The sequence below is a fragment of the Schistocerca gregaria genome, chromosome 2, assembly GCF_023897955.1.
Source record: "Schistocerca gregaria isolate iqSchGreg1 chromosome 2, iqSchGreg1.2, whole genome shotgun sequence".
Taxonomy (NCBI): domain Eukaryota; kingdom Metazoa; phylum Arthropoda; class Insecta; order Orthoptera; family Acrididae; genus Schistocerca; species Schistocerca gregaria.
In genome coordinates this window covers 344,972,770-344,988,555 of record NC_064921.1, presented here as the reverse complement: position 1 = coordinate 344,988,555, position 15,786 = coordinate 344,972,770, and the positions used below count along the sequence as shown (strand labels likewise).

Genomic DNA, 15,786 nt, shown 5'->3' with positions numbered 1-15,786 from the left:
GAAGAAGACAATTTACATGTTGAATGCTGATCATTAAAACAATAAAGAAATTGATCTGACTCCATTTTACTGATTTGACAGCAACAGATAATACACTTTCATCTTCCTAGAATCGCCATGAACTACAAGCCCACTGCACAGTCAAGTGTCTGACATCTGAGGACAAGATGATTTCCACAACAGGCTATGCAACCTACTCCATGAATTGGAGCCGGAGAAGGAACAGGAGGAGGAAGTGGAGGAGGAGAATACTACACTCTGATCTTAGGCAAAAGAGATGTCAGAACCACTGATGTGGCATATGCACCACACCCCATGTTTCAACATCTCAATTTTTCTACAAACTCAGAAAACTAGTAATGCTATGTGGACCGACACCTATCTGCCTTCCAAAAAAGCAGTCAACACAAGTACAACACTAATTCAGTTACTGGTAGAAATGAGAGAAGAGTAAGTACCCATGACCTATCCACAGCATTCCCTAAGCTGGAGTGATCTAGTGAAGCCCGTTATTTCACCACCTAACAATCTTTTCCATTGAGTTCTCTTATATAAAAAACATAGGCTGTACTGGATCAGTATGCTGTCAAAAATTTCTGAAAATTACAAAAATTGTGTAAATCAGGTTGATGGCCACAAAATATTACTCACTAGTACAAAATGCAAATTCATTTCTGCAGCTGAAATTTTTCTTACGTCCTCAAATACCTGCCCCATACCCCACTCTAATACCTGCTATACCTGTCCTATTGCCAATATATCCTACTCCATTAGAGGAAGCAACACTTAGAGAAACAACCATATCACATATCTCAATGTTACTACAACCAGTACATAGCTTTCTATGTGAGCAAAGGCATGTATCAAAAAGAACAACTATCCCAAACATCGAATTGCAACTACTATAAGCTATAACATGTAACTGCAAAAGAATATTACTCAGTATGCCTGGGGGCCTTGTTCAACTTGCTGAAGAGGCTATTCCAGCAGCCACTCAGGGAAAAAGGTGTAATCAACTGCAGATTGTGGCCCGTGTTGGAACAAATGATACCTGTCAGCTGTGTTCCGAGGTCATACTTTGGTCACTCCAAAGTGTGGCAGAGAAGACTGAGAAGACCAGACTAGCACGTGGAGTTTCAACAAAGCTCACAATTTGCAGCATTGTCCCCAGAATTGATTGTGGCCCTTTGGTTTAGAGTCAAGTGGAAGGATTTAACCAGAGACTACAAAGGGTCTGTGACAAGCTAGGCAAGCAAGGCAGTGACTTCCTGAACTTGCACCATATGGCTGAGAACTGTAGGGCCCCCTAAATGGGTCAGGTGTGCACTACATATCGGAGGCTGATACTCAAGTAGCTGACTGTGTGGGATGCACACAAAGGTTTTTTAGATTAGGCAAATCTCCATCCAATCCAGATACCTGTAGGAAACCCAAGTGTACCAGTGTAAGATCAAATGAAATGCCTCTCACAGGTGAGAGTATCAAAATCCTAATAGTAAAGTGCCACAGTTTGAAGCACTCATGAAAAGCAATGAAACTTACATAATACTAGGTACAGAAAGCTGGTTGAAACCTGAAGTTGATAGCAGTGAGATTTGCAGAAAATTTAAACTTATATCAAGAAGGTAGGCAAATGGGAAATGGATGTGGTGTATTTGTCTCAGTAGACAAGAACTTCAAATCCATCGAGATAGAAATTGAAGCTGCATGTGAGATTGTTCCCACAAGACTCAGTATCAGGAGTGGGCATAAAATGATAATTGGATCCTCCTATAATCCAACTGACTCATCTCCTGATGTAACCAAAAACTTGTAAGTTCCCCAATCAAACTGTAATCATTGGCGGAGGCTTTAATCATCAAACAGTTAACTGGAAAAATTAAAGTTTTGTTAGTGGTGGGCATGATAAGACATCCTGTGAAACTTTACTAAATGAATCCTCTGAAAACTACCTAGAACAGATAGTTTGGATCACCACTCATGATGGAAATATATTTGATCTAATGGTAACAAATAGACCTGACCTCTTTGAGGAGTCCACATTAAAACTGATATAAGTGACCATAACGCACTTATGGCAACAATGATTACCAAAGTAAAAAGGACAACAAAACAAGCACAAAGATATATTCAGTAGATAAGAAATCAGTAGTGTCATATATCAATGAGAAACTTGAAACTTTCGGCACAGGGCTGGAGCATGTAGGGAAACTATAGTTCAAGTTTGAAAGCGAAAACTGAGAAGACCAGACTTGTGCATGGAGTTCCAATGAGGCTCACATTTTGCAGCATTGTCCCCAGTATTGATTGTGGCCCTTTAGTTCTGAGTTGAGTGGAAGAACTGAACCAGAGGCTACGAAGGTTCTGTGACAAGCTTAGCAGTGACTTCCTGGACTTGCACCATATGGCTGAGAACTGTAGGGCCCCCTAAATGGGTTAGTTGTGCACAACACATCAGAGGCTACTACTCAGGTAGCTGACTATGGGATTCACAGGACAGATATGTGCCCATGTGCAGTTTTCACAAAATCAATTGGTAGTCAGGAGCTCATATTGTAAGCCAATCAACAGGTTGTAATAATACTTAAGAAGGGTTCTCTTTTTATGCAAACATACACTTTTTAAATGGAACAGTGTCTATTGACACTAAAAAAGTAAAAGTAGGGTAAATTAGAATGTCAGTGGTGTCTGTTGCAGGATTCTAGTGTGACTCATTTACGAGATATCGTATTTTCAAAAGTTTCCATACCAACACTTATTTGTCCCATTCAACCTGTGTAGATGGTAGGTACAATGTTGTTATGTTTCCTTACAATGTACTTGTGTGTTCCTTGAGTGCACTGTGAGTGTGTGACAGTCCAAGCAGTAGGTTGTGGTGGACGATGCTCAACCATCTCGGCAATTATTTATCAAACTCTTCAACCAGTTACGTGAAAGCGGTAGTGTAACACATAGACAATGAATAGGAGGAAAACAATGAACAGAAGGAAAGAAGTGATGACAGAGGAAGGGGGAAATTCATTTTCTTGCTGCTGTTGCAGTTGACCCACATGTTAGCTCCCACACAATCGCACAAGGAAATGGCACAAGTCACACAAGTGAACTACAAAATCTCCATCGATATAGGTTCCATCCCTATTACATCTTCCTCCATCAAAAGATGCATGGGAACAATTACAAGAATTGTTTTAACTTCTGTGCATGGGCATTATGGCAGGATATGTCAGATGTATCATGTATCTTGTTTAGCGATGAAGCCACATTTAGCAATCATCGCCAAACAAATCGCCGAACATGCACTACTGGTCTGTTGACAATTCCCCCTTGGCTTCAACAGGTGGAACATCAGTGTCTATGGAGTGTAAATGTACGTGTGTATGGGGGGGGGGGGGGGGGGGGGGGGCACATGCGATTTGTGGGCACTCAACAGCAAGGTTATCAGTGAGCGAGTGTAAACTTGTGGGGTGGGCCAGTGGACCATCAGCTCATAGGTCTGTTTCTCAGATATGGAACAATAAACATGCACAAGTATCACAGCCTCCTGACATACTATTTTTCATGGATGCTAAAAGAGGTTCCTCTGCAGACTAGGAGGAACCTGTGGTACCAACATGATGGCTGTCCTGCCCACAGTGCATGAAGTACTGCAGCATGCCTTCACGAATTTTTTCCAAATCGTTGCATTGGATGCAGCGTCTACAAGGACATACCAACCCAACGGTATGCAATGATGCCTGATCAGTCATCTTTGCTGAAATGTAGCAAATGTGCAGCACTCATTTCACACCAGACTGGAAGCATATTATCGCTGTCAGTGATCATTTTGAACACAACCTGTGATGGTCATCTGTCTCATAACTGACCAGAATCCATGTAATTAGCGTATGCACTTGTGTTGTTCTTTAGTGTGTGCTACTACATATATTGCACAAGTGTCAGTGTTGGAACTTTCCAAAATACAATATCTTGTAAATAGCTCACACTAGAATCCTGCAATAAACACCACTGACATTCTAATTTAGTCTGTGAATGTTAATAGGCATTGTTCTATTTAAAAAAGGTTATGTTTGCATAAAAATATACTTTCTAAGTATTATTACAATCTGTTGATTGGCTAACAATACGAGCCCCTAACTACCAATCCATTTTGTTAAAACTGCACATGAATAGCACTTTGCATTTCCACAATATTTGTGGTGCAAGTTTTAGGTGTTTCACCATGTACTTGCTTAACCTTTCCTGAAATACATGACCTTAGTATTCATGTCATTATGAGTACCTAAAGAACAATAGCACTTGCATCTACAGTATGGAGATGGCAGCTATTAAATGCTATGTTCTTTTGCTGCATCCTGTGTACAGCCTGTTTTCAGTATAATACTTATATTTAGCTGGGCTGATTACAGCAGCTTCTGTAATTTTTTATCTGTCTTTGAGAATTAAAAGCGCAATTTTTGATATTGTATCCTGGCAAACAGGCATAATTTAAGAAACAACATCTACTCCACAACAGGTAGTAGTAGGAGTATCTGAACCCTATAGTTAAAGCAGATTCATGTTGTTAAGTGCTTGCAGGCTACAAAGTCATGCCTCATTTCTTTACTACCATCGACAGAGGAAAAATTATACTTTCTTGATGGACAGTCTTAATGAAAAACATAGATGAACATTATAAATCAATTTTCTGTGTATACCTGTATCAATGTCTTTCGAAGAGAAGGCATTACGTACGCAGGATTCATCGAACTAAGGCGGCCAATGGTACAAATTGCACGCTCTCTTATTTCAAATACTTCATCATTCATTGCAACAAAGAGAGCACTTAAATTTTCTGCTTGAGCTAGGTGGCTGTCGAAGCTGTGGTCAAGAGAATCAAGGACACAGTACCTTACATCTGCATCTGAAAGGGAATATTTGTATTATTAAAAAGAAATACAAACTAACATATGGAAATACCAGAGACAATTTTGTTTCTGTCAGAAACAACACAACTACTAGAACACAGATTTTCTTCACTGAAGCAGTTAAGCAAGTACATAAATCGAGGAAATAGCAGAAACACTTGAAAACGTTTAACATATACTCTGAAGATGACAGATCACTATTCATTCAAGAACACACAACACCGAACATTGAATAGCTAACAATAAATATAACACTTCAGTTATTAATCTACTGATTCACCATGAAGACAGGTACAATTAACACTACAGTTAATTTAGACTGTTTTCACAGGCTCTTTTGACCATTGATCAAAGGTTCAGAAGGAGGAAATGTTTAAGAGTAAAATATTTTATCTATGTTGAGGTACAGACCACTTGTTCAGTTGGAGATGTACAGGGTGATTAACGGTTCAATAAGCTTCTTCATATCACAGAATATCATAGCCAGAAGCCAAAACGATTAAAAAAAAAAGTAAATAAATCTCCTACCTCAACAACACAAGAACTTGTGGAATATATACTGCAAACACTTGACAGAGAGGTATCCTATGGAGTATCCTATGATCTATAAAAAAATTTCGACCTAATTACAAAATGCTCCTTGAAAAACTGAAATTCTATGGGTGAGAGGCAATTGATTCGATTTTATAAAATGCTACTTAATGAAAAGATAACAAAAAGTGGAAATAACAGATGAAGAGAGAGATAACTACTACTCAGACACAGGGATGACCCAGAATGGCATGTCACAGGGAAGAGTCCTATGGTCACTGCTGTTCTTGATATACAGGGTAATTATAATTAAAGTTAAACTTTCAAAACACTGTAGAAATAATACCACTGGTCAGAATGATGTCAAATTGGAACGGAATATTATCGGAGAAGGGGGAAGGACTGTCTCAACTCAGGATCATGCTCTGCTTGTAAAGCTGTATTACAAGAATGATGCCTGTGCGCACATCACTCTGCAGAAGTTCTGGACACTGAAGGGATTGAAAAAAGGCATTGGTCTGATGACTGCCTTGGGTCTGGAGAAAATGATTCAAAAATTCGAAAAGACTGGTTCTTTTGGTGTACAAACTGGTAGAGGGAGGAAATGAATTGATTCAACATCAGTGGATGCAGTGGCCACAGCAATGCAGGAGGAGACGAGTGGTGGTGTGCAAACATGTAGTGCACAGAGAATTGTCAGAACATTGGACATACCCGTCAGCAGGGTGCGTAAAATCCTACAAAACATCCTTGTTTGCTATCCATTGAAAATTACCAATGTGCAAGAGCTGCTTCTGTTGGCCTGCCAGCAAGAGAGTCCTTTGCTTTAGAATTTATTGCTTGCAAGGAAGTGGACAATGATTGGCCATGGAAGATTTTGTGGACAGACAAAGCCCACTTCCATCTGACAGGACATGTAATACACAGAATTGTCGAATTTGGGCAATGGAAAGTCCACATGCAAATCAACCATTACCACTTTGTCCTGAAAAGGTCACTGTGTGATGCCGGTTTACGGCATCATTTAACATAGGGCCATATTTTTTTGAAGAGACACATGTGCTTCCGGTCCTGTTACCTTTACCATCACTGGTAAGCACTATGAGTGTCTTTTGCACAACAATGTCATTCCAGCTCTCCAACAGCGTGGATGTGATCATTTTTATGCAAGATGGTGCACCTCTGCAAATTGCTAATCCAGTTAAGCAGCTGCTGAAGGTCATTTCCAAAATGCTAGAATTATCAGCCGCCATTTCCCTACAGCCTGGCTATCCTGATCACCTGATCTTAATCCGTGTGACTTTTGTCTATGGGACTATCTGAAAGATGTTGTGTTCAGTGTTCCGATTGCACACTTAGTTACATTGAAGGTATGCATTGCACAACACATTCTGAATGTGACCCTGGAAACACTTTGATCAGTTGTGGAACATGCTGTTTCTCGATTTCAACTTGTTGCAGAAAACAGTGGACAGCATGCTGAACATGTTTCATGCCAATCACACAGAAATTAATAATCCAATTTGATTTTGATTTATGTTTTTTGTGCGGTTTTTGGCCACAGGACAATTAAAAACCAATGTGATTGATACTTTTTATGCAGTTTTTGGCCTCAGAATAATTAAAAACCAATTTTTCCCGTCCATCCATGGAGGATGAGCTTACGTAACTAAAAGTACACCCATGCACAACGGGTAGTACAGTTTGCTTAACATCAAACATACAGGCACCTTAGGCATTATTAAATGATTCATTTGCAATTTGTAGTCGATCACATGCAGCTTTACTGTATGAAAGAATAATTAGTGAACGCATTATTGTGGCCAAGATAGATACGAAGCCCACACCTACTACAGTAGTACAAGTTTATATGCCAACTAGCTCTGCAGATAATGAAGAAATTGAAGAAATGTACGATGAAATAAAAGAAATTATTCAGATAGTGAAGGGAGACGAAAATTTAATAGTAATGGGTGACTGGAATTCGAGTGTAGGAAAAGGGAGAGAAGGAAACATAGTAGGTGAATATGGATTGGGGCTAAGAAATGAAAGAGGAAGCCGCCTAGTAGAATTTTGCACAGAGCACAACTTAATCATAGCTAACACTTGGTTTAAGAATCATGAAAGAAGGTTGTATATGTGGAAGAACCCTGGAGATACTAAAAGGTATCAGATAGATTATATAATGGTAAGACAGAGATTTAGGAACCAGGTTTTAAGTTGTAAGACATTTCCAGGGGCAGATGTGGACTCTGACCACAATCTATTGGTTATGACCTGTAGATTAAAACTGAAGAAACTGCAAAAATGTGAGAAATTAAGGAGATGGGACCTGGATAAACTGAAAGAATCAGAGGTTGTACAGAGTTTCAGAGAGAGCATAAGGGAACAATTGACAGGAATAGGGGAAAGAAATACAGTAGAAGAAGAATGGGTAGCTCTGAGGGATGTAGTAGTGAAGGCAGCAGAGGATAAAGTAGGTACAAAGACGAGGGCTGCTAGAAATCCTTGGGTAACAGAAGAAATATTGAATTTAATTGATGAAAGGAGAAAATGTAAAAATGCAGTAAATGAAGCAGGCAAAAAGGAATACAAACGTCTCAAAAATGAGATCGACAGGAAGTGCAAAATGGCTAAACAGGGATGGCTAGTGGACAAATGTAAGGATGTAGAAGCTTATCTCACTAGGGGTAAGATAGATACTGCCTACAGGAAAATTAAAGAGACCTTTGGAGAGAAGAGAACCACGTGTATGAATATCAAGAGCTCAGATGGCAGCCCAGTTCTAAGCAAAGAAGGGAAGGCAGAAAGGTGGAAGGAGTATATAGAAGGCTTATACAAGGGCGATGTACTTGAGGACAATATTATGGAAATAGAAGAGGATGTAGATGAAGACGAAATGGGAGATATGATACTGCGTGAAGAGTTTGACAGAGCACTGAAAGACCTGAGTCGAAACAAGGCCCTCGGAGTAGACAACATTCCATTAGAACTACTGACGGCCTTGGGAGAGCCAGTCATGACAAAACTCTACCAGCTGGTGAGCAAGATGTATGAGACAGGCGAAATACCCATCAGACTTCAAGAAGAATATAATAATTCCAATCCCAAAGAAAGTAGGTGCTGACAGATGTGAAAATTACCGAACTATCAGTTTAATAAGCCATGGCTGCAAAATACTAACGCGAATTCTTTACAGACGAATGGAAAAACTGGTAGATGCAGACCTTGGGGAGGATCAGTTTGGATTCCGTCGAAATGTTGGAACACGTGAGGCAATACTGACCTTACGACTTATCTTAGAAGAAAGATTAAGAAAAGGCAAACCTACGTTTCTAGCATTTGTAGACTTAGAGAAAGCTTTTGACAATGTTGACTGGAATACTCTTTTTCAAATTCTAGAGGTGGCAGGGGTAAAATACAGGGAGCGAAAGGCTATTTATAATTTGTACAGAAACCAGATGGCAGTAATAAGAGTCGAGGGGCATGAAAGGGAAGCAGTGGTTGGGAAAGGAGTGAGACAGGGTTGTAGCCTCTCCCCGATGTTATTCAATCTGTATATTGAGCAAGCAGTAAAGGAAACAAAAGAAAAATTTGGAGTAGGTATTAAAATTCATGGAGACGAAGTAAAAACTTTGAGGTTCGCCGATGACATTGTAATTCTGTCAGAGACGGCAAAGGACTTGGAAGAGCAGTTGAACGGAATGGACAGTGTCTTGAAAGGAGGATATAAGATGAACATTAACAAAAGCAAAACGAGGATAATGGAATGTAGTCAAATTAAATCGGGTGATGCTGAGGGAATTAGATTAGGAAATGAGACACTTAAAGTAGTAAAGGAGTTTTGCTATTTAGGAAGTAAAATAACTGATGATGGTCGAAGTAGAGAGGATATAAAATGTAGACTGGCAATGGCAAGGAAAGCGTTTCTGAAGAAGAGAAATTTGTTAACATCGAATATAAATTTATGTATCAAGAAGTCGTTTCTGAAAGTATTTGTTTGGAGTGTAGCCATGTATGGAAGTGAAACATGGACGATAACTAGTTTGGACAAGAAGAGAATAGAAGCTTTCGAAATGTGGTGCTACAGAAGAATACTGAAGATAAGGTGGATAGATCACGTAACTAATGAGGAGGTACTGAATAGGATTGGGGAGAAGAGAAGTTTGTGGCACAACTTGATTAGAAGAAGGGATCGGTTGGTAGGACATGTTTTGAGGCATCAAGGGATCACAAATTTAGCATTGGAGGGCAGCGTGGAGGGTAAAAATCGTAGAGGGAGACCGAGAGATGAGTACACTAAGCAGATTCAGAAGGATGTAGGTTGCAGTAGGTACTGGGAGATGAAGCAGCTTGCACAGGATAGAGTAGCACGGAGAGCTGCATCAAACCAGTCTCAGGACTGAAGACAACAACAACAACAACAACAACTATTAAATTATGATGCTTAAAGTGCCATCTATTCTACATTTTGTAAATATTTATTTTTCTTCTGCTGTAAGTTTTCCCCCCTTCTACGATAATACTCCGTTGCAAGTTGATGTCATTCTGACCAGTGACGTTATTTCTACAGCAGTGTGGAAGTTTAACTTTAATTATAATCACCCTGTATAGGAGAAAGAAACGACTATGACCTGTTAACAGAACTGTACTGGACTTTGTCTATGATGGTTTCAAAAGCTCATGCAAAGGAAAGATGGAATATGCTACAGTGATCAGGAGGAAAAAGAGGCATAGATAACTGGAGACGTGCAGAGGGTAATTATGTCATAGAATACTAGGCCAAGAGAAGGAAATGCAAAAATAATCACTGAGGAAGATGAAAGTTTCAGACAACGGGATGAGAAATAAGAATGGACGTAGGAAAGTTGCAGTGTCACATGAAGAAGTATAATCAATGCATGAAAAAACACAGTGGAACTATAGACAGGATGAAACAAAGCAATCTGGAAGAAAAACAAAAGGGAACAAAAACAGAGAACTCTTTTTCTTGTTGAGGGGAGAGGAGCCTTTGTCGTGTGAGGGAAGAGGAGAGAAAAAAGGGGGGAGGGGGAGAGAGAATACCACACAGCAAAATTAAAGAGAGAAAGGATAGCACAGCTGGTAGAAGTGTTGGCCATAACAGGTAAGCATGTGGGTGGATTCAAGTCCTATTGCAGTAAACAGGTTTAATCTGCTCGGAATTTCACAAAAGTGAACATTCCAATGCAGGGCAAAAGGCTGATACACAAGGTATGGGCCTGAATGAAGCTCTGAGGTGGATCTTGAGTTATGCCTCGATTGCTTAATTATTAAGAGCATTGCCTAAAAACAGCAAAGGTCCCGGACTGAATTCCAGTTCAGCACAAAGTTTCAACAAGTAACGCTGTTTCAAATGAAGCAGGGTATGTGCATAAAATTCTGGGGAGATCAGTATTGAACCAAAAGATTATCTAATGATATCCCCCACAGCAGGAGATGAAATATTAATTCATACCATTGACATAGGCTACTGCATTAGAACTGACTGTCTACAACTGCAAAGAAGCTGTCAGGTAATAATCATGGTAGATATAATAAAATTCATGGACAGAACATATAAGAGAATTCTCAACACTGACTTTAGACCTGTAGTAATGTAGTAAGAAGCCGTTGCAATACATTTCCCAAATTTTTGTGGGTAAATTATGCTCTATAAAACTGAACAGTGCAGAGACCAAGTACAGCACCTACCTGTGTCAGTTATCCCAACAACAAGCAATTTTGAAAGAACTGCTGAGACAGTTGCAGTGACAGTTTCTGAATGCTTGCTTGAAGCTCCTTGTAATGCAAGGTGTAACAGGCGACTACAAGTTCGTACAGCTTCCAATCTCACTTCCTGTTCATTTCGTGACAGAAAATGGTCAGCACACTGTCTCACAAAATGCAGCAGTGAATGTCCTGTAAAACACAGATATTATCTGTTTACATGTATAGTATGAATCAGATGAAGACGATAATCTAGATACTATATTTCACCAAATCACTACATCTAAAATTTTATGAACTTATGTTACAATGTTGTTACATTACTGATTTGACATGGAATGTAATAATTCACTTTTTTACACATGTTAACATCTCTAATTTTATCATCAGTCCCTAAGCGTAACATGTAAAGGGAACAATAGGGGGATTAATACATTTTTGCATCTTTCTGCAAAGAATGGCTCTTAAATGTTAATGTTTAGGAATAGCTCTTCACATCAAACATTCCCAGTCAAATATCCTGCAGTGTGGCTCCAGTGCACGACTAGTGCAGCATACTATTTTTATGTTTCAGTTTTATTCATATTACAGATTTTTGGAATAACTTAAGAGATTTTATTGTTGTAGCCACAAACATATCAACACTGGAGCACTTTCTCATGGTACAAACAATGGTGGCTCCTACTATGTGATGAATCACTTGCTCATTCATTCCATATTCTCTGCAGGGATTAAGAAGCAAGTCACAGCAAACATTTTAATAACAGCATTGTAAAGATCAGTGTCATGCACTAAAGTGTTCAGAAATGTGCTCTTCTATTCATTCTACATATTTAAAGTTTTACGACAATATGTCAAAGTATGTTACATTCTTTATTTCCTTCCTTTTCTATTCAATTTATGCCACTCTTCTCATATATCCTCATTGCAGCAGATGGAATATCTGCACATATTACAATTTCTTGGTGGCCTGAACTTCTGTTTTTCAGATGCCACAATATAGAGAAAGCCTCTTTAGGGTCAGCAGTAGCAGATATCAGTCCTTTACACATGAAATGAGTTCAAAAAACTCAACAAATGTTTGCAATTCAGAATACATTAAGGCACAAACAGAATTGTAGCAAGTGCCCAATTATTTGTTAATGACCAAAGGAGTAAGAGAAAAATTCTAAAATCATTGAATATTAAACAAATTATGTAACTTCCTACCATCAAAGTTGAAACTGCCCAAAGTTCTGAGGGCTAATACAATGCTTGGTACATCCGGTACCTCTTGGGCATGCAGAGAGAGTGGTACAACTGCAAATCCAGGCGATGGTAAATGACGTGGCATACCAGGATGTCTAAGTGGCATTTGCATGAGTACCTGTGATAGCATCCTTAGCAATCCTGCAAATAAATGATAGAATTTCAGTGTGCAAATAAATGGACAAACACAGTAATAAATAAATTATCATGAGATCTGAGCACCAATAATGGGGTAAGGAAATTTCAGGTGAGGGATGGAAAGATGTCATAATCATCAGGTAACAGAGTGACAAATTTAACAATACAGACTGTTTAACATCTTCTTAAGGACTGGGGAACTATTAACCTCAATAGGAAAAGGGCTGACATAGTACAAGCACAACATACAAATGGCTACTGTCTCCAACCTCTGGGGCCCCATATGTGACTGGTTAACAATCCGGACTCAGTAGCTGCTGACAGTAGCCTTGTGTGTGTGTGTGTGTGTGTGTGTGTGTGTGTGTGTGTGTGTGTTTCTTGAGGGCTTTTTTTGTCTGAAAACTTAAATGTTTAGCAGTATTTTCATTGTGTCTGTCTGCAACTCAGTGCCTCCATTATGTGGTGAGTAACAATCTAACCTTTTCATATTGTTGTTACTCCATCCTAGACTTTCCATTGTTTGATTTTTCCACTGGCTTTCCTTCTACTCCACTATCCAGTGCTGTTTTCCTTCATTACTATCCCCTAAAGTGTTACTTTACTCAATGTCTGCACTTCTTTTTCTCATCTTTCCTTTGTTTTACTGTCAACTTCCATACCACACAGGCTTTGATTTTTGAGCCCCATTGTATCAACGGTCTTGTCCACATACACCACACAGCCATGTGAACACTTGTATTGTTGATGCAGCATCTCATGTCCCACATTCTTCCTACTATTATCATTATTCTGGACCTGCAAATTGATCACACTTTCTCCCACAACCTCGCATAACTTTCTTGCGTTATTTTCCATACCTTCCTTTGCTACACGTACCTTGTTGAACCCCGCAGCTCAGCCCCCAGCCCAATCTCCTACTTCCTCTCTCTCTCTCTCTCTCTCTCTCTCTCTCTCTCTCTCTCTCCCCCCCCCCCCCTCCCCTTCCCCTCTTCATTTTCATGTTTCGCTATTGGCCCTCTTCCCTCAGGTTTCAACCTATTTCTTTTTTCACTTTATTTAATCCATTTCATCCTTTTGCAATTTTTCCCCACATATTTTTATGCACTTTTTGTCCTTCTCTATGGACCCATACTCCTTCCATGTGTGCCAACAAAGAAAAGTTTCCCTGTCCATGGCCAGAACCCAGTCCCAGTGTTGCTGCCTACCTCATGGAATCCATCCCAATGGCATGACCATCAAATTACTCATCTTCAGCAACAATCCCTCCTTTCACAATGGTTCACAGTCGGACCCCAGAGGCCAGAGTTTGAAGAAAGAATTTTTCGTTGGGCCTCTCTGCGACTTAATCCCTCCTCTATGTAGTGAGTAGCAATCTATCCTTTTCATAGTCAAAATATCGTCACATAATGAAGAAAATCATCACTATGTGGCGAATTTTGTATCAGTTGTGTAGTAAACTAACATAATATGTGTGTTTGGGATTTGAAGTCTCATCAAGAAGGGAACCACTGAAACAGAGGCAGACCAAAGATAAACATTTGCTAGGTGATTTCACATCAACAACCTGCTGGACTATTCTTTTCCTCTAAGGACATCATCACTACTTACTTGTAGATTTATATATTGTAATTGTTTATTATCCTCACTTAACTTATATTAATCAAACAACTTGGATATTGTTTTCAACAAGATGACGTACAACCTCAATGAGTTATGGAGGTCCATATCTATAATAATATCACTTTTCCTGCACAATGGATAAACATACTAGATTTTTACACAGACTATGTGACCTGTCTTATGGAATACAATGACTGCCTAGAAATTTTTTACTGTATAATACAGCCTCAGATCACACAAATGGTAGAATTACTATTTTTGTCTTATTACCAGGTAATCACCAAATGACTTGGATACACCAAATTTTCTCCATGGCTAATGTCTAAACAAATCTTGTACAAGGTGCAGAAAACCTCTTTTCTTATATGTGCATTCTCCTGGAATCACTTGGTGAGTAGATTTTTTTGTCTATCCAATTATGTAATATTATGAAAAAGATAGATTCCTATTCACCATATAGCAGATGTATTATGACACAATAGACACAACAGAAAGACTGTCAAACAAGTTAGCTTTTGGCCAGAAAGGCCTTCCTCCAAATCAGACAATCACAAACACACACACACGCAAACACAACTCACACACATTTGACCACTCTCTCTCGCTGCCGAGGCCAGACTGTGAGTAGTCAGGAAGTTAGACTGAGTGCACCTAGCTGCCCTAACCTCGCAGTCTAGACTTGGCAGCCAGAGAGAGTGGTCACAGAGGAATGTGTTTTTTGCCAAAAGCTAATTTGTCTGACAGTCTTTTTGTTCTGTCTATATGTGACTCAACATCTCAGCTATACAGCAAGTAGCAATCTATCCTTTTTGTAATATTGTAAATAGAGATTGTGATGTACCAAGACTTGCCTTCTGAAATATCCCTTTTCAACTGTGGTATATTTGCTGCAAGTTCTCTCAAAGCCATTGTCAATGCTGGGCTGAGACCTGTGGCCAACATTGGTTCCAGGAGATCTTTCACATCCTGTCGTATCATCAACCCAACTGCATGTCCAAGGAGAGTGATACACACAAATACTGCTGGTTCCAAGGTGGCTGCTCGCTTTTTACTTGGTGTATCCTGGAAGCAAGCAAGCACACTACCTTATAAAAAATGTCTAAAGAACACATTGTACTTTATAGAAAAAAATTAACAAGTCACAAACTATTAAGAAGAATAGATTATGCAATTATTTCAAGATTTCATAAACCCGTTTCATATTCTCTCTCCTAATAGTCTAATACACATAAAGCTGTGTGTGTATTTTGTTCACATTTATGTCCCATATCAGAAAAAAAGTTTTCATTTTTTAAAAGAGTTTTTACTTTTACATGTAAACAGGATATAATTGGACATGCATATAGCATACAGCTAACACAATTGCAGTGGCTGATACAGAATTAAAAGCAATTTGTATCAGCCAAAACGACAAAGCTCGAGGTTAATTTGGGACATAGATGAGATACAGGTGACCAGTTAAACAATGGAAACACCAAAACAACCAATACTAGAATCTCACTCAACCACCTTGAGCCTGTCATGCAACTGAATCTTTCTTACAGATCATCATTTGCATTTGATAACCTAAAATAAGGATATAATCATTAGCTGTGTCTGTCCTTGGAGACCAACAGCT

At 39.1% G+C, this 15,786-nt stretch overlaps 1 protein-coding gene across 4 annotated transcripts in view; it reads right to left on the bottom strand.

Annotated features, from left to right (window-relative positions):
- Positions 1 to 15,786, bottom strand: part of LOC126337021 (serine/threonine-protein kinase mTOR) — a 236,436-nt gene that overhangs the window by 162,521 nt on the left and 58,129 nt on the right. For all 4 annotated transcript variants that reach the window (XM_050001292.1, XM_050001294.1, XM_050001291.1 and 1 more), the window contains 4 exons: positions 15,020 to 15,230; positions 12,372 to 12,551; positions 11,148 to 11,354; positions 4,695 to 4,900 (listed from right to left, as the gene is read on the bottom strand). In XM_050001292.1, coding sequence (XP_049857249.1) covers positions 4,695 to 4,900; positions 11,148 to 11,354; positions 12,372 to 12,551; positions 15,020 to 15,230 — 804 coding nt within the window. The remainder of the gene's footprint in view (positions 1 to 4,694; positions 4,901 to 11,147; positions 11,355 to 12,371; positions 12,552 to 15,019; positions 15,231 to 15,786) is intronic.